The sequence below is a fragment of the Schistocerca americana genome, chromosome 1 (genome assembly GCF_021461395.2).
Source record: "Schistocerca americana isolate TAMUIC-IGC-003095 chromosome 1, iqSchAmer2.1, whole genome shotgun sequence".
Lineage (NCBI taxonomy): Eukaryota > Metazoa > Arthropoda > Insecta > Orthoptera > Acrididae > Schistocerca > Schistocerca americana.
In genome coordinates, this window is record NC_060119.1 from 785,601,113 (window position 1) to 785,620,471 (window position 19,359).

The following is a 19,359-nucleotide window of genomic DNA, read 5'->3' on the forward strand; positions in this document are numbered from 1 at the left end:
CAGCTTCAACTTAAGGCAACATACTATCCCCGTATTTCCACCCAAAAGTTTCCAACCCTCTGTCCTATCACTGCCTATGTATTCTTGCCTCCCATCCATTTTGTGTGCCGCCGTCTGCCAACGCACTCGCCCCCCCCCCCCCCCCCTCCATCTCCCTGCCTCACAACCACCCAACACTTTGCCTATTGGCAGTCTAGTCCCCTAGTCCCTGCAGACACTGCCAGACAGTGCTCTTATGCTCTTCTCTCCCCTCATCCGTACACTGCTACCCCTTCCCCTTCCCTGCCCCCTCTTTATTGCTGCTTCCATTGAAAGCCGCTGTTGCTAAAAGCTAATGTGTCGTATCATCTTTACGGTACGTTAACAATCTATCTTTCCCTTACATTGTTGATATATCAACCTGGAGTTTCCATGGTTTGACTTCAAAACTTAAATTTTTCACACCGCCAAGAACTGTATGTGACAAATTTAAACTTTATATCACGAGAAAAAGGGGTGTTAATGGTCTGACAGACAGACAAATGGTTCGTGAAGTGATCCTATAAGGGTTCTGTTTTTACCGACTGAGGTACAGAACCATAAAAAACAAACTATGCTAGCCTACAGCCTCAACTTTGTGCTGACTACGGAGTCAGAATGTGCCACCCAAAAAACAGCTAGCACTGAGGAAAATATGCCTTTAATCCTTGATTCCTGGAAATGTAATTCACAATGATATTTTAATGAGAGTCAGAGGAACTATAAGCAAGCAAATAAGCAGCCAAGAACTGCGGATTTCTCTCTCTGAATAATACCTTAGAAATAATTATGAACCAAAACAATGCAAAATACAATCACTGGCAAATTTAGAACAAACAAAAGTATGAATGTGTCAGCAAATTAACATGCAGTGTGGTGAGGTGAGGTACCTGTGATGGGGTCGGGGTGCCCTTGGCGAGGTGCGAGAGAAGTGTTGAATAACTTTGGACACTCACTGAAGATGCAGCTGGAGTAGCTTCTGCTGAAGTATCACAATTAATCACCTCATTTTCTGCTTCATCCCAAGCTGAAGTTTCATTTTCGGCATCAGATGTCCCAGTTCTGTCCTGTACGAAAGAAAAAAGCCATATTTTATCAAATGAAACTTGCCTCATCAAGATCATACACAGAATGGACGAAGTACTGATGATATGGATATAAATTACGAATTAGTCTTCCCAAGCACTTTGACTTAAGATTACTGAAATGCTGTTGGATATTTCCACTACCCACATTTTTATTATTTTACATCTGAAGAAGAAGCAGACACACAAATTACCTTCTACTAAGAATGTGGAATGCACTCAATGAGTGTGATATGACTTTCAAAATGATGGAGAGCAAGAATCCGTCATTTCCTTTCTAGTTTTAGCCCAAACAGCAGCAGCTGACATAATAGGGCATGTATTAAAACTCTAAATACTGCAATGATAATGGCTAGTTATTAGTTGAAATTTGCATTTGGTTAAGTAAAGCCTGAAAGGAAATGACTGATGCTGTTCTCCATCACTCTGAAAGCAGGCAAAAATTTTTCTTACCTATAATATTCTGGTACTTTAGTTAACTAACAGGTGAATGGACAATACAATTACAACTGTAATTCAGAACAGTTGTAAACACATGCAGATTCATTTACCCAAGTTAACTCTCACAAATGTGCACACTACAAAAGATAATCTTTAGAAACACAACAAATACAGTACAGGAAATACACATTAATGAAATATTACAATAATGGAGAGTGAGTGTGTGTGTGTGTGTGTGTGTGTGTGTGTGTGTGTGTGTGTGTGTGTGTGTGAGAGAGAGAGAGAGAGAGAGAGAGAGAGAGAGAGAGAGAGAGAGAGAGATTCGGAAGGGACCAAACCACAAATGAATGGCCTCACAGAACACTTCACTTTGATAAGATGTTGGCAGGTATGCCATTCATGTATGTTGATGTTGAACAGAGAGACTGAAAGATCATACTGTCAATCATGACACTCAGTATAATGCAGCGAAGCAAGACACTACAGGCTTCAGGCCAATCTTCCTGCTACATGGTCACAAGGCCAAAATGACAGTGGATACATTGTTCCCATTTCTGCCAGATGATGATCAATATGACTATGTGAAACATCACCAGGACTGAAGACGCAAGACAGTTGGCTCCGACTCTCGACGCCCAGGAGAAGGACCAAGAGTGCTAAAGTGCAAAGCACAGATACAGTTTAGGAGACTTGGTTTGGATTTTTTGGCTCTGCAGAAAGTAGGACTATTGGAAAAGTTACTAAAGGGCTGCTTTGGTTTGTATTATATCTTTCACTACTCGTCTAATGCTTCAGGTGAAGTCTCGGATTACAAACCTTCATCAAGAAGACAAAGGGCAGAGATGTCATCCATGCCCTCTGTATAAAACAATCCTACAGTCCAGAGGTGCAGATTAGTGATACGATGTTCAAAAAAACTACATCTTTGATGGGAGGAACTATCCTCATCACAAGTCGCAAGGATCCGCAAGCACCATCATAACAGGACCATTGACATGATTTCGAGCTAAGGTGCAATAGCTGAATACAAAAAGAACTTCTGAATCGGTGGGTTGCTGTTTCTCCAGGAGAGGGAGCAATGCTGTAAGCTGTGGTGCATGCTGAGTGGTGTAGTGATTAGCATTGCTGGTTGGTATGCTTTGGGTCACTAGTTGAAACCTGACTTGGAAGTTCCTGAAGGCTTCAGTTAATGTTAATAACTGATGAAGATACAGCTTTTTTGACTTACCCAACATGCGAATGTTACTTTCCCCACATATAAGAAATCTAGAACTTAACTCAGAATATATTCCAAAGTTAAATGAAAACATGGCAGATTTCAATAACTTTCAGTGAGGGGGGAAAAAAAGAAAAAGAAAAGGAAAAACAAACACTAATTGTTCCATACACTCTGAAGTTAATGAGAAGTATAAGCATTTAATGAACATATTTACTATTACAAAGTGATGACAACATGTGCGTGAATGCCTAAGGGACCAAACTGCTGAGGTCATCGATCTTACGCACTACTTAAACTATTTATGCTAAGAACAACACACACACCCATGCCAGAGGGAGGACTCGAACCTCTGGCGGGAGGGGCCGCGCAATCCGTGACATGGCGCCTCCAACCGTGCGGCTACAATGTGATATAACTAATTCAAAATGAGCAATAGAATAAATTATTTTGTAGGACTTACTCTAAAAGTTGCTTCATTGGTGACAACACTTGACACACTTGTCACTTTTGGATGGAAGACAGGACTGCTTGCATCCATGGGAGGACGACCTCTCCTCCTTTTCAGTGGTGGTTCAACTTCATTATCACTGACCACTGTGTCCATTTGTGATGATCGGGTGTCAGTATTGTTCACATTCTCCTCTACAGATTGATTTGCTTGGGTTTCAGATCGCCAGGAAACCTCTGCCAAGCCTTTAATTCTCAAGTCTTCTGCGGCTTTTAGTAAACTAGCCAAATGGGACTGAAATATAAATTACTCATTTGCCATAGAACTTACAGTAAGAAAGGGGAAAAACAAGAAAACATCAGAGAATATAATAGGTGAAACAACGTAATGGAAATCGCAGACCTTACAACGTAACGGAAATCGCAGACCTTAACTATGTTAAATAGTTATCAACCTAGAATTTTCTCTCTATGCTTATACAATAAACATTAGGATAAGCAAAGTAAAGTCAATGAGATTTCCAATGTTGATCAAAAGAATAAACATAAGCTCCGGAAGCAATTTAAAAGTTAGTCCTATATACACACTGATTTAAAGAAAAAAAAGAAAGACACACCAAAAAGTAATTAATGTAGAGCAATGAAATTTTGAGAATACATATGTCTAGGTAACATATTTAAGTGACTAACATTGCAAGATCACATGTTGATGTAGTGCGAGATAAGCCATTGCAAATGTGAAAAGTGAGTGCATTACAGTGTAACTGCCAAATTGTTGAATTCTAGCATACCAATCTGCATGCATTGTGTTGTACAGGTGCTGGACATTAGTTTGCGGTATGGAGTTCTATGCTTGTTGCACTTTGTTGGCCAATGCAGGGACAGTTCATGCGGTTCATGGATGACTTTGGAGTTATTGTTCAATGATGTCCCTCATGTGCTCGCCTGGAGGCAGATCTGGTGATTGAGCAGGTCCAGGCGACACGTCAACACTCTATAGAGCATGTTGGGTTGCAATAGTGGTTTGTGGGCAAGTGTTATCCAGTTGGAAAAAACACCCTGCAATGCCGTTCATGAATGGCAGCTCAACAGATCGGATCAGCAGAGTGATGTACAAATATGCAGTCAGAGTGCATGGGATAACCATGATAGTGCTCTAGCTATCATATGAAATTGTTCCCCAGACTACGATGCCAAGTGTAGGTCCTGTGTTTTCAGCATGCGGGCAGTTTGGTTGCAGGCCCTCAACAGGCCTCCTAACCAACACACAGACATCACTGGCACCAAAGCAGAACCAGCTTTCATCAGAAAACACAACAGACCTTCACCCTGCCCTCTAATGAGCTTTTGCTTGATGCCAGTGAAGATGCAAATGGTGGTGGTATGCAGTCAGTGCATTGCACACTACAAGGCTTCTGGCTCATAGCTGTACCAATTTGTAACAGTTCATTTTGTCACTGTAGTGCCAAATGCAATTCAATTTGCTGCTGCAGATGCAGTATAATGCACCAGAGCTACATGCCAAACATGGTGGTCTTCTCTCTTGGTAGTGCCATGTGGGTGTCCGGAGCCTGGTCATCTTGTGTTCATACATTATCATGACCACCACAGGCAGCAATCATGCATGGTGGCTACATTCCATAACAAGTCTATCAGCAGTATCTCAATAAAAAGATTCACACAGTTATAGCTTTCGGCCGTTAAGGCCTTTGTCAGCAGTACACACACACACACACACACACACACACACACACACACACATGCAACTTGCCTTGATGTCTGCAGTCCCAGAGAGCTGAAACTACTCTACATTCCATCTTGGATTTTCCGTTGTTTGATTAGTACCTTTCTTTTAATTTACCAACAGAAATTTGTATTATCATCAAATGGAGGTAGTGTTCTTTTTAATAGTCAGCACATTGACAAAATGGTGTACACTGCAGTATCTCAGAAGGAACATCCTGTTTCTCATAGCCCTATTACACATCATTCAAACTCAGTGAGCTGTTGCTAATGGTCCTTGTGTGTTAAAAATATTCTTAACACACATCAACTCACCAGTCCAGTCCCAGAGGCACTAATGCTCACAACTGTTATGGAGTGTATTTAAAGCAAATCTGATTTTTGTTCTCATAATGGCACTACTAGCGCCACTCTTACGTGACTGGCATGAAATTGGATTAGACATCATCTTTCAGATGTACAAACATGCTTACCCACTTTTGTTTATGTCACAACTCCTCCTCGATTTTTTTTTCTGTCAGTATATTTAAGACCTAAAGCAATTAATGTATGATAATATTAAGATTATTTAAATATGTGTAAAAAGGCTCGTTTGGAAAAGAAGGAAAAACAAATTCTTGCTTTCATCTTCTATTCCACAAACCATTCTACAGTGGATGGCAGAGGATCTAGTAGTATATCATAATTTCTATGTCCCACTGTTCCATCTACAGAGGCAACACGGAAAGAATTGCTTGTATTTCTCGGCGTAATCTTGAAACCTAATTTTGTTAATGTGGCTATTACATGGGGTGCGTGTTGGAGCCAGTAATTTTCTTCATTTTTGCTGTTCATGGGCTCCCCGAATCTCGAGAGAAAGGTTCTCCACAATTCATAATGCCTTTCTTTTTGAATTTTCCACTGCAGTTTGCTGAGCAGTTTATGACACTTCCACACTGACTATGCCAATCTGCAACAAATCAGACAGCTAGTATTTGATTGTTCACTGTGTCTTCTTTCAATTTGATTCAGTACGGGTCCCAACCTCATAAATAATATTCTAGAACTGGTCCAACAATTTATAACTGGTGTGTCTTGTCAGTGAATTTTACTTCTGTAAGAGTCGTCAATTAAATCTCCGTCTGGTATCTGCATATAGATGGTAAGATTTGAATGTTATTTTACCTCCCAGATTCATTCACATAAAATTGTGAAATTTTCTCGAAGGAATTTCTAAGGAAAATGTATTGAGACAAGTATTTTGTTACAGTTCTTCAGAACTATCATTCTCAAGAATTATTCATCAAGGAGTTTTACACAGATTCAGCCTGATTTCTCCCAGATTGTATGATTATACTTTGGAAATTTTAAGAGTTTGGACACTGATTCCAATGATAATCTATGAAGGAAGATTAAGTCATGGGTTTAATGCCCCATTTACAATAAGGTCATTAGACACAGAGTAGAAGCTAGTTATTTTTTCCAAAATGTAAATCCGGATAGACAGACAAGAATTTGAACTGCTCCTCCCCATGAATAAATGCCCAGTGTCATACAACTGCACCCTTTCACTCAGAGAGGAACTAAGGAAGTAAATGCTAAAGAGCACAGCCCTGAATACCTGAGCAAGTCCAATGCAACAGGAATACAGCAAACGCTTCGGAGATTGTTTGCTATCTACCGTTTTGCTTCAACAGCAAACCACTCGATGGGCGCATAGTTTGCCTTCAGTTTGAGGGACATTTACTGAGGTTGTATCAATAATTTCCACCCTTGAAGTCAACACAAGCTCTCAAGTTCCTGCGACACACACACACACACACACACACACACACACACACACACACACACACACACACACACAGAGTTCCGAAACACAAACTCAGCTATTGCTGACTAGCTCCTTGAGGTCTCGACTATCTGCCCTGATCTACATGACCAGTGTACCCAAACAATATTTCACAATTATTACCTGGGGAAATAATGAGAATAATTGCTGACTATAACTAATCTGATTTTTATTTGAGCCACAGATAAATTTCAGTGCCAAATTTAATAATTATAATCACCACAGCTTGTCTGAAATGTCCTGTACGACGTGATCTGGTGTGGCAATGGAAGGAACCAATCCTCTTACTAGTGCAAAGTGCTTACGATGATAATGGGATGGTAGGGCATGAGGAGCTGCGAGGTGAGTTGATTAGATCACAAACATATAATCAATTAAAATTTCCAAGCAGAATGAACCAAGGCACTGATACTCACATGATCTATGTTGATTTCTCCACGATACATAAACTCAACAAGTGCTCGTATATCTGCAAACTTAACATCCTTCAAAATCACAATAGGATTCTTTTCTTCGTACTGAGAAAATATTGTATCGAAGTATGTACTACATGCTGACAGCACAACCTGTAAAGATAAAAATATAAACAGTTACACTTTTTTAAATTTCAATTTTCTCACAATATCAAACTTTCTTCTTGGAGTGTACAACAATCTATGATCAAAATGTAGCAATTTATGAAATACTGTATAAACTACCTACACAACTATTATAAAAATAAAGGTGATGGAGAATGTAAATATTTATTTATATCAAAAGGAAAATTCATTCTAGAAAACTATAAAATTTCTTGGAGATACAGTGGCTGGCATGTACTTACATTCAAAATTCAAAGTACTGAAAAACAGACATGCCAAAGTAGACAGTAACTACTATGGTTCTGAGAACTGTTAATTTCTTTATCCGGTTGAAAAAGAGTAGGTTAGGAAATATTAGAAAGGAGCTGCAGCTCACTCAGTACATTGAAAGTGATCCATTTTTATCTCAGGCCATAAATATTATGTTGTATCTGTTGTTATTTATATTGTTATTTAATTACATAGTGTAGTCAGACTACAAAAAACTTTCTTTTTCACATATTATCATATTGACAGTCACCACTCCTTTTTCACTTGGAGAGAGTGTCACTAACTATTAAAAAGAATGTCTAAGACACAAAGTGAACTGTTCAGTTAACATGATGTTTAAAGGCACATATACACACACAGTGACAAAGGCACACGACATTATATACAGTCACAATTCAGCATGTCGTGACAGTAACTTGTACCGATTCGAGAATTTCTGTGTAAATTCTAGAACCACTCAGCCTTCCACCATCTCCAACATACGATATTCTGGATATGAGTGTGGGATGGTAGAATCCTACCTACTGTGTGCCAGATTGTGTGTGCAGGTTTAAAATCAGTTGCGGGAAGAAAGTAGACGCAGCAGTTGGACGGCACCGACAAGTACCTGTCGGGCAATCCATAGATGTTTTAGTGAGTGTGTAAGGAAGAACCATGGAGTTTATATGCAGCTCTGTGCTCATTGTGTCATTGACTATTGTTACTAAAATTAGAACAGTTGAATAAGTACTCTTGTAGACTCTTGACGCGACCTTGTTAGAGGCAACTCATTTTACGATTCATGTTAAGAAAGGTCATGGTATCCAAGCCAACTTTCTTTTAACTGTAACTCTATTTGTTTCTCACGTCCAACTGTACAAGAAACTTGCAGGAAGTTACATATTCATGTGGAAAGTGAGATTTTTATTGTGTATGGAGGTCAAATACATCGTTAGTTGACAAAAACTAAAGTTTGTATGTCATAAGTAGAAAGAGTCTGAAAATTCATGTACCTAGCATTATTCGACAGAGAAGAAGTCAAGAGGGTTTCCAGCAGCCAGCTATTCAGTAAAGAAGATGGTTGCAAATTCCACGTCAGTCACCTCGTAAAGAAGTGGAAGATGGCTTGGAGGAATAAGCTGATATAACACAGATCCACACTCACACTTTAAGTCGTCAGAACGTTAGGAACTATAGAAAGTGGTGTGTCGACAACGTCAGTGTCAGTTGCACAACAGAAATCAGAATGCAATGTCCTAAGAAAGTTCTCTCTGTGCATTTAATTCTGGAGTAACTAATTCACTACTACTAGTAGATAGTAATATTATTCAAACTTTTTTCAGAATGTGCCCTGCCTATTTCAAAACAGTTCTGCAGAAAGATAAACCATGAAAATCCGCTGCATTATGCCACACACAAACAGACCCTGCCTGCAGGCAGATCGGTGAGACTAGATCCAAAAGGCAGGGCCTGCACATTAGTGAGGACCAAATGTGCTTCAGATCGGCAGGCCCAATCCATTACAGATACCCACAGAAACGGACTCCAGTTTTGCCTCATTGTGTATATCCACCCATGTGGCCAGCTATTCTCGAGCCACGGACAGCATGTTGATGAAATGAGACCACATTGGTCAATCCATGCAACAGGTAACTTGTTCAAATACTCTGAGAATCAATAATAATGAGGATAGGTAGCAACTCACCGTAAACATGATTGCTGAGCTGCAGACAGGCACGTAGAAAAGACAATCGCACTCTCAACTGAATTTCAGCCATGGCTTTCATCAGAAAACGAAAGTACACACATTCACACAAATACCCAGACACAACTCACGCACAAATGACCACATCTCTGGCCACTGCATCTACAGCCTCTAAGAATTAGATCCAAACAAACCACTCCTCATGCATAACCTGCCTCTCGTTGGTATCTGCTAGGCTATCGGCAAGAAGTGGTGGCAGCACTGACTGCAAGCTGAGGGGAGTGGTAGGAATAGGAGAAGCAGTAGGAATGAGGGACCTGATATTTTCACAATGTGTTGGAAATGCCCTGATTTCCAGAAGATGTGGCAAACCTGTATAATCTTTTTTATTGCCTATGTGGATTCTAGTTACACAAATATGAGTTAAAAATGTAACGAGAGCAATTTTTTCATAAGCATGAATTCTACTATTTTTCACACATCAAGGTTGTCCCCTTTGTACTAGTTTGACAGTTACACAGTGGCAAATGTTATGTTTCCAGTTTTTGTTGCAATCCTGGAAGGCTTCTGTTAAAATAAACTTCAGCTGATCAGTTACACTTGGAAGTATCAGAGAAATACCCTTTAAGTAGATTTCAAACAGGGCAATAAAATGAGGTCACCGGACCAAGATCCAGTTAATAGGTGGACTGAGGAACTTACAGGGATACCATTTCCTGCCAAAAATAGATGGACAGAGATAGTTGTGTGATGGCACATAGCCACGATGCACATCCGAGTACATCCAGTCCTGGATGCTCAGGTACAGCTTTCCTTGAGTTTTTCAAGAGCATCTCAATAAGAAGATTGACTGAAAATTTGTTCTGGAGGTACATATTCTTAATGGGGAATCCAGGAACTGTAGACAGGAAGACGAGGAGACGGCAAAAGCATTGATTTTGGGTTTGCTCATTCTCACTTTCTTTGAACAGGGAGAGTTTACCGTTATGCCACTCCAGACTTTGGTGTTTAATTCTGGGATCATATCTGAAAAACCATGCCTAGTCACCTATGATAATGTGAATGAAGAGACTCGCTTTGAAGATCACTTGAAGATGTTCCTGACACACCCTCCCAATTATTGTTTATCTAGTAGTTGTGAGGTTCTTTGGATCAAATTTTGCACAGTTTTCATGCATCCACATCCTTTGTTAATAAGATGGACACTTAAGAAATTCAAATTAACTCCTCCCCCCCCCCCCCCCCCCTCTCTCTCTCTCTCTCTCTCTCTCTCTCTCTCTCTCTCTATCTATCTATCTCATCATCAGTTCACTACTTTCACATTATCATTTGTTGTTCACATTTTGGATCTATGCACAAGCTTTGCCTTCCACTACTTCTTGGCCAAATAAAATGGTATTTTGTCACCTGAACATATGCCCTGGATGTAGTAAGTTCTCCATAAGCCCTTTATAACTTTTCGTAAGTCTCCGTAGCAACACATACTTTTGCTAGTCCCTGCTTGCAATACACTGAACAAATGCAACTTAACTTCCAACACTCTGGACACTCTTGCACAACTGCATTCAGTTCAAACTGGTTCTGAATCAAAGGTATGATCCACTTTAACTCTTGCACAAAGGGGGAGGTGTAGGTGTACTGCATATGCTTTCCTTAGCCAATTTGGAGTACTTTTCCTATGGACAAAATTGTCTTCGAGCTGCAATGACATCCATGCCTCATACATACAGTTTCTGCTCTGTGTCACTATGTTCTGATTATGGTCTAAAATGGACTGAAACTGGTAACCATTTTTAAATATCTATCTACGTGTCCAAAACTGCTTCTTAATTTTATTACATTTTTTCTGTAGAACATTGCTTTTCCAGATTATGATTACAAAAATAATTTCACTTCATGAAATGACTGGCAAATTAGATCGAACAATTGAAAGGGTGCACTGAGCAGCCACGTAAGAAATTGTGTAGCTTGATAGGGAGTGTAAGTATTTGCATTCTTACATGCAACATGTTTGTACTTCGGCTGTTTATTTCACCATATACAAGTTACATTTGAAAGTTAACAGTGCCCCAAGAAACAGTATGTATCCACTCTACAACTAGATTTCTGGCAGGCAGGACGTACGTCCTGGGTATGCTTATTAAATTCACATAAAAGTGAACCTGACACAGGAAAAGATTTAAGTATGCTTTTTTACTGCCATTTAAGTAATATGGAGATTATTTGGCTGAATTAATCTGATGATCAATAGCTGTAATTAGGCTCCATGACTTGACGCAAAAGTTGATTGTAGACTGGCTCTCAGATAGTCTTCATTATGAAAACCCATTTCCTAGTTTTGAAATTGAATCAATCAGGTGGCATCCCAGTATTCTGGAACTTTCACTGTAGTAGCATCATAATTTTTCTGCAAACCACTGCAAAATTCACTGTCTATTGAATGCACATTAGGATCTGGGACCAACAGAGATTACTTCCAATGGGAACACTGAGATAAGGCAATCAAACTTTCTCCTGTAGAGTTAGGAAAGTAACAGAGGAAAACTGCAAGTGCACTCAAAAAGTGTTCAACAAAGCCCTCAACATGCAACCATTCGCAGAGAACAACTTGCACGGTTAACATGTCTGACACAGTGATCTGTCGTGCCAAGAACATTTATATTTTAATTCAAATGGCTCTGAGCACTATGCGACTTAATTTCTGAGGTCATCAGTCACCTAGAACTTAGAACTAATTAAACCTAACTAGCCTAAGGGCATCACACACATCCATGCCCGAGGCAGGATTCGAACCTGCGACCGTAGCGGTCGCTCGGCTTCAGACTGTAGCGCCTAGAACCACATGGCCACTCCGGCCGGCATATTTTAATTACTTAATCAGTTAGGAATGGGGTGGGGCTGATACAGTTGGTCTCCGGGAGGGAGGGAGGGAGGGAGGGAGGGAGGGAGGGAGGGAGGGATGGAGCACATTAATTATAAAACTGACTTACATTCCACATCATCGCAACAGGTTGCAGTTACGATCCACAAAACATGCAAATAACTAACACCGTCTGCCTTGCTCTTGATATTCATTCAACTACTTTTTTCCCCAAAGGCTTTCCCTTGTCCCTCTACAGGCTTCACAACATCTCTCCAAGCTACCTGCTAACAAACTTAGTTGATAGGTCAGACAGGAAGGAGTTCACTATAAAATAGCAGGAACACATGGATGCCATCCAGCTTAACAACTAGCTTTTATTTTTAATTTTTTTTTTTTTTTGAGGAATGGTGGTGGCAGTCTATTTAACCTTAAATCATCTGCCAGCAAGAATTCATAAAAAAAAAAAAATGTGATAATTATAATGTGAAAATGATATGGACATACCAGCTATATGTAAGTACTACAATATTTTACAACACATGTCCCTTAGCCCCTTCCAATCTTTTCAGTTTTGTCTTTTTTTTTATTTAAACAGTGATCTCCAACATCGAGTATGGAAACAAGTACATGAATGTAAACCACCTGATGATTGGATACAAGCCTGAAGCTGGTTGTGTGTTAAATAAAGTCCCCTTCAACTATGACTGGTAGCAGTTATTACTCTACACCTATAAAAGAACAGTCACAGAGTTCAACTGCATCCACTGTGGATGAAATACACCTATTGGAATTTCATCCACTGTTTCTGTCAATAGTTGCCTAATGTCCCATTTGAAACTTTCAGTAAACTCTGGTTCTGTCTATTTATCCAGGCCCCCTCACTTTTTCCCACCCTTGTGCAGTTCCTTCAATATTAATCTGTAGCTGATAACCAATATACTACAGCCAGGTCAAATCAGCATCTGAAAATGTTTTGCACTTTGAATTATGCTTTCAAAATCTCTTTCTTTATTTACCCACCCCCATCATCAGTCTTCTGACTTGTTCGATGCAGCCTGCCACAAATTCCTCTAAGCCCTCAATTATTTGTTAGATGTTGTACAGGATATTTGACAAACTGACTGGTCTGTCTGTTCCCCCAACTTAAACTCCACCAAACACGTGAGAGATGCATTGAGCATACGTATTGCAGCACATTCACACGCACTAGATGACCATCTAGTAGTTGTCAACTGCGCTCATGGAGAAATGAAATTCCTTGCCACAAGAACTGCTTCCAACCTTATGGTCAGCATGAAAGCACACTGCACAGCATGTACTGCCATCCATGTTGATCACACACCCTACTGAGAATGGTGTGCAGCAATTTCTTTCTTCTTCTTCTTCTTCTTCTTCTTCTTCTTTTTTTTTTTTGCAATGTTCAGGGGACCATCATAAATCACAATGACTTCAGTGTAGTTATAGTTTTTGAATAAAGGTGTCATTTCTGTTCGTCTAACAGCACATTTTTTTCTTTCATCTACCTTCTACACTATACTATAGCAGTTATCTATGTCTGGTTCAAGTTTTGTTGAGTATGTTATTTAGCAGTGACACATCACGTAAAAGTTACTTTCATCCTAAAGTTCAGTTGTTTGAAACAATCTAGTGTCAACAAATCTCTCAATCTCATACTATTTTTCCTTTTTACTCTTTTTGGACTACTGAATTACAATCTGCATCACAGTTAAATTTTCATTTCCCATAAAGTTATGAGTAATTTCTTTTGTTTATTATACATCTTTTCAATCCCTACATCATATGTACAGCAAATATGCGCGTAGATGTGTACTAATGTGTCTATCTTTGGTACAATAATGGGTTCACTATGCTGTTTGTAGTATCTTACTCGTGACCTTACTTTCTTATTGATTATTAGCCTTACTCCTGTATTACCCTTATATGATTTTGTGTTGACAGCCCTGCACTTACTTGACTAAATATTTTGTTCTTCCTGCCACTACACTTCACTTATAGGTAACATCTACCTATCCATTTCTCCTTCTAAATTCTCTGAACATGTCCCTGGGAATATAATGAATGTAGTTTCCACTTGCTTTCAGCAGTTTGAAGCACCAACATAGCAAGGCCATTGTAGTTACATCAGCTCAAACATCCACATTATTTCTCTTAAAACTACTGAAAAGTTTCCTTTGTCTCTTCAGGAACCAAATGTTAGGCTGGCATAACTACGTATACCCTGCTGGCACAATTGGAGTTACTGTATGACTGTCTGCATTGATGAGGAATGTAAGACATTACACTGATCATGAGAGGGTGGGGTGGGGTGGGGTGGAGGTGGGGGAGGAGAGAGGGAGATGCCCCTATACAAAGAAAAACCTGAGTAATACCCCAGTTTAATTTGTATTCTAATAATATTCATGATACAAAACCCAACTCACTGCTTTCTTACACGACTTTCTGGAAGCACTGGATCGAAGTAATCAGGAACATGCTGTATTTCTTTGCTTCCAAAAAGCACTTGACTCAATGACAGATCAACGCTTATTAATGAAGGTACAGTTATCTGTATCTGGATTTAAGGATTTCTTGGTACGGTGAATGCAGCACGTTACCTTTGACACAAATGCATAAAAAAACGTAGAAATAATTTCAGGTGTGTGCCACGGAAGTGTATTGAGAGCCCTTCTGTTCTTGTTGTATACAATGACCTGGCAGAAAATATTAATAGTAACAAATTTTTTGCATATAATGCGGTTATCTGAAATGAAGTACAGTCTGAAAAATGATCCATGAATATTCAGCCAGTTTTGATACGATTTCAAAGTAGTGCAGAGACGGGCAATTTGCTTCGAACATTCAGTAATTAAATGCACACTTCAAAAAATGAAAAAAGTTAGTATCCCATGACTACAATATAATCATTCACAAATGTGATCCGTTCACTCAAACAAATACTTGGGTGTAAAAATTTGGAAGAACCTGAAACGGAATGATCACATAGGCTTAGTTGTAGGTGAGGCAGGTGGTCAGACTTTGGCTCATTGGTGTGGCACTTGGCCTACAAAGAAGGTTGCTTGCAAGACACTTGATACTAAATGATGAGTCCAGGAGAAAAAAAAAATCTGTAAATCCTTTTTTTTCCTTTTTTTTTCAGGAGACAAAATTTAAAGTTTCAAGGCTCAAAATCTTTCAATTTATCATGTTTTTTTCTTTATTTCTGTTTAAGGTGATCATACCGCTCAAATTATATACATCTAATTAAGCAACTTGTACATAGGAAAAATATGCCAAGTCGATAACATATTGCAAGTAGCCACTAGATTTCAAACACTAACCACTTTTTAATTTCTCATTACAATAAATGTAATTTTATAACAATACATTATGAGATACTATTCTGTCCTTTTTAAATGGGTGGGACTAAAGAAGCAGACTATCTAAATACACTTGCACTTCACTACAGCAAAATATTTTCTGGTCTTGCAAATCTCTGCACTCTTCAGTAGATATTTTCAAATTGTCAGTAAAATAATCAGGATAACTAAATTCAAATAGTTACAGACCTCAAAAAATAGAAACTCACTTTGTGGAACAGAAAAACTTATACATTTACTGTCATGAAGGAGCTACAGTATGTTGATTTCAAGCAGATGGGAGGTTGAACTCTGCTTGTAAGTAGCTTGTCTTTTCCTCCCAGGTAGCAGTAACGAAACTTAGTAACAGGCTGCTTCTAAACTAAACCAGTGCTTCCTTACACTGTGCGATTTCCTGTTCTCTTATTGTCCTGGATTGGTAAGGGAGTTTCTTTTCGTATACTGTATTATCCAGATGCGCAGTCCATCCTTTGATTACATTTGGCTGCTCCTCAACATCAATGACAACAGGTGGCAAAGGGTGCATGAAGAAATTCCAGAAAACTTGACACCACTCCTTCAGCATTTGACATTGGTCAATTATACTAATACTGTAGAGACCCAATAATTCGAGCTAACTGAGGCTGACATTACCTCGAATTACAAAAAACACAGATAATACAAAATATCACCAAATCAATGGTTAAATCACGAATAAGTGTTTAATGAGCACAATAACAAAAAAATAATAAAAACAATGTAGTACATACTGTGTTGTATGTACATATATGGGCAAGCATATCCAGTTGCAAAAATATAAGTTATAGTTTAAAGAAATTGTCCATTGTCCTCTGGTTTAAAATAAAACCTAATTTTTTTGGCAGCGGTGTTATGCCACCATCTACGAGGCATGGTGTCAGTTATAGTAACTTCCGCATGCTGCTCAATATAATGCAATGCCACATCTAGCACTGCCAAACCCTCGGTGTGAGTGGTCACTGGTACAATTACTTCAGGCAATTTCTCGCTGTCACTGCCCTCAGAAGGTTCAGTAACCATTTTGATAACTGCAAGATCTGTCACTTCAAACTGTTGTTCTATTTTGAAGCATCATTCGCATTAGCATTTTCACATCCAGCAAACTTTTCCTCAGTTCTGCCAACATCTGTTTTGTGTCTCCACTATGAATCGGCTATCCAGTAAACTACATCTTTTATCGCAGTTTTTTTTTTTATAAGAAATTCTTTGATGGTTCCTTCATCTTGTGTTTGTAGAAGTGTGTGAAGCAAACAACGACACTTCTTCCCAAGCATTGTAAAATGCCTTTATCCATAGGCTGTATTAAACTCATGACATTAGGCAGTAAGAACAATGTGCAAATACCATTTTATTGTAATTGTTCCTCATTAGGGCATGAACCAGCATTGTCAAAGCTTTAAGATTGCTTTGGAAGGCAAGCACTTTTTCTTTAGGTATCTCTGGGTCTCTTGAACAAAATGTTCAAAAAACCACTTCTTAAAAATATTTGTCCATCCACGCAGATTTCTGGTGGACATATGTAACAAGTAGTGCTAAAGCAGTGACATTTTTTAAAGCTCTAGGATTAGTAGACATTACTATCACCAGCAGCTTCAGTTTCTGGTTTCCACTTGCATTTGATGCAGCACTAACTGTTGACTTCTCTTTATATTTTCTGTAGGCCGAGGCAGATTTTTCTTCTTTTCAGGCTAGAGTTTTAGATGGCAGGATTTCGTAATATAGCGCCATTTCATCACAGTTATACAGCTGATCAGGAGTAAGATTTTCTCCTTGTACATTTTTTCTTTATTTCTCGCTAAACTGTGTAATAGTTTGAGACTCTGCAGAAATTTTCACGAAAAATGTCAAGCTGCCTTACACTATGTTGCTTCTTCCACCTATCCAGCCATTCTGAACTTGCATCAAAACTGTCCTCACCTTTCTTTAACTTATTTCTAAAAAATATAGTTTTTTCTTGCAGAATAGGCCCTGAAATTTGATTTTCTTTTTGTCTTTGTTGAGTAAATCAAATGAACAGCTTGACTCGTTTCTTCATACTCAGATTTCTTCATTGACTTCCATTCAAATTACGAAACAGAACATTTGTTTGATTAAAACTTCTCAATTTTGCCTCTCTTTCTACGCCAAACCCCAACTGTCACTTCACTGCCTCCATACTCAGCAGTAAGATTTTTTAATGTTTCTCCTTTGTCTAACTAAACTACATTCCATCTCAACAGATCTCTGAAGATCCTAACAGTACTGACCGATTGTCATGTCATCCTCAGCCTACAGGCATCACTGGATGCAAATATGGAGGGGCATGTGATCTGCACACCGCCCTCCCACCATCGTAAGTTTTCATGACCTGAGCAGCTACTTTTCAATCAAGTAGCTCCTCAATTTGCCTCACAAGAGCTGAGTGCACCATGTTTGTTAACAGCGCTCAGCAAATCAGACCTTCACCCATCCGAGTGCTAGCCCAGCCCGACAGCACTCAACTTCCATGATCTGACAGGAACTGGTGTTACCACTGTGGCAAGGTCGTTGGCTTCTCCTTTGTCTAGTGTTTTTAAAGCTTCCAGTTTCACGTTCGACAGCACAAATTTTCTCTTAATCCTACCACTCATTGTCATGTATGAATTAAAGCAGTAAGAAACACACAGTTAGTGGGTTCACTACAATTCAGATGTTACTAAACAACCAACTACAGTACATACAACAACTGTCAGTCAAAATTTGAAAATGTATACGGCAGTGTTACAGTACACTGAAGTATTTTAACGATCACTGTCGCTGCACATTCCTCAAAACCTAATGGTACCTGTTCATCTGTAATAGAAATGCATTAGCAGTCGAGGCCAAAGTTATTTCTGTGCATTAGGAACAAAAATACTAAGTGTGACAGTTTTATCTGTATTGTACATGTAACATAAGTTCAAAATGTCACAATTTCGAAAGTGCGTAAAATGTAAATGTGGACCACATATGAAAACATATTTCTACTCTAGTTTTATGTAAAATTTTAATTTTCTTAAGACCATCTTGTATTGCACAGAATCTTGAAATACTGTGGCTCCACTGTACTTTCTACCACAACCAAGGCACGAATAATGTCTTATGGGGAATATGATTTTAACAACGCCCAGTCATTTTTCTGTATTGACTAGATGGTGAAAGAATCTGAACACAGTGGCATTCTTGTTTTGCCCTCTGCAGAAGTCCCAAACGATCTCTAGATTTCTGATATATAGATTTGAAAAATTGTGTACAAAATGATGAAGCAATGCTGTAACTTCATCTGCTCCTTTTCAGCTGATGTTGTCTGGATAATAAAAAAATTGGTCAGGTACAAGTAGGACTTGCGTACTTAAGCTCCCGTACAAACTTAATTATGTATATAGAAAGTTCATCCATTTTGCGAATCTAGGATTTCGACAATTTTTGGCTGTTATGCCAACATTGATACTGGCAAGATATCGATTCCAGAGATTCGAAGACATTCAAGAGTGCTCTAATTTCAAGTGTGAAGTCAGACAACAAATGACAGAAGAATTTTTTTGTATGATACAATTACAAATCAACAATTTTCTGACTATTTTGCCCTTTACTTGTACTATAGAACCTTCCTTCTTTGCTAAATGTGATGATTCTATGTCAAGCAGAAGTATCCTACAGGTATTAATGAGTGAGTCTGGGGGTATCAAAGTATGTACCATAAATGGCCATGTCTTTTGACCGCACTGACATAGAAGCTCAATGTTTGTCGAGAGACTGGTTTGATGCAGCTTTCCATGCTACTCTATCCT

General features: G+C 38.9%; 1 protein-coding gene across 3 annotated transcripts in view; it reads right to left on the minus strand.

Annotated features, from left to right (window-relative positions):
* LOC124612330 (longitudinals lacking protein, isoforms H/M/V) overlaps positions 1–19,359 on the minus strand; it is a 152,834-nt gene that overhangs the window by 76,640 nt on the left and 56,835 nt on the right. For all 3 annotated transcript variants that reach the window (XM_047140473.1, XM_047140481.1, XM_047140490.1), the window contains 3 exons: positions 7,198–7,347; positions 3,224–3,505; positions 909–1,085 (listed from right to left, as the gene is read on the minus strand). In XM_047140473.1, the coding sequence (XP_046996429.1) occupies positions 909–1,085; positions 3,224–3,505; positions 7,198–7,347 (609 nt within the window). The remainder of the gene's footprint in view (positions 1–908; positions 1,086–3,223; positions 3,506–7,197; positions 7,348–19,359) is intronic.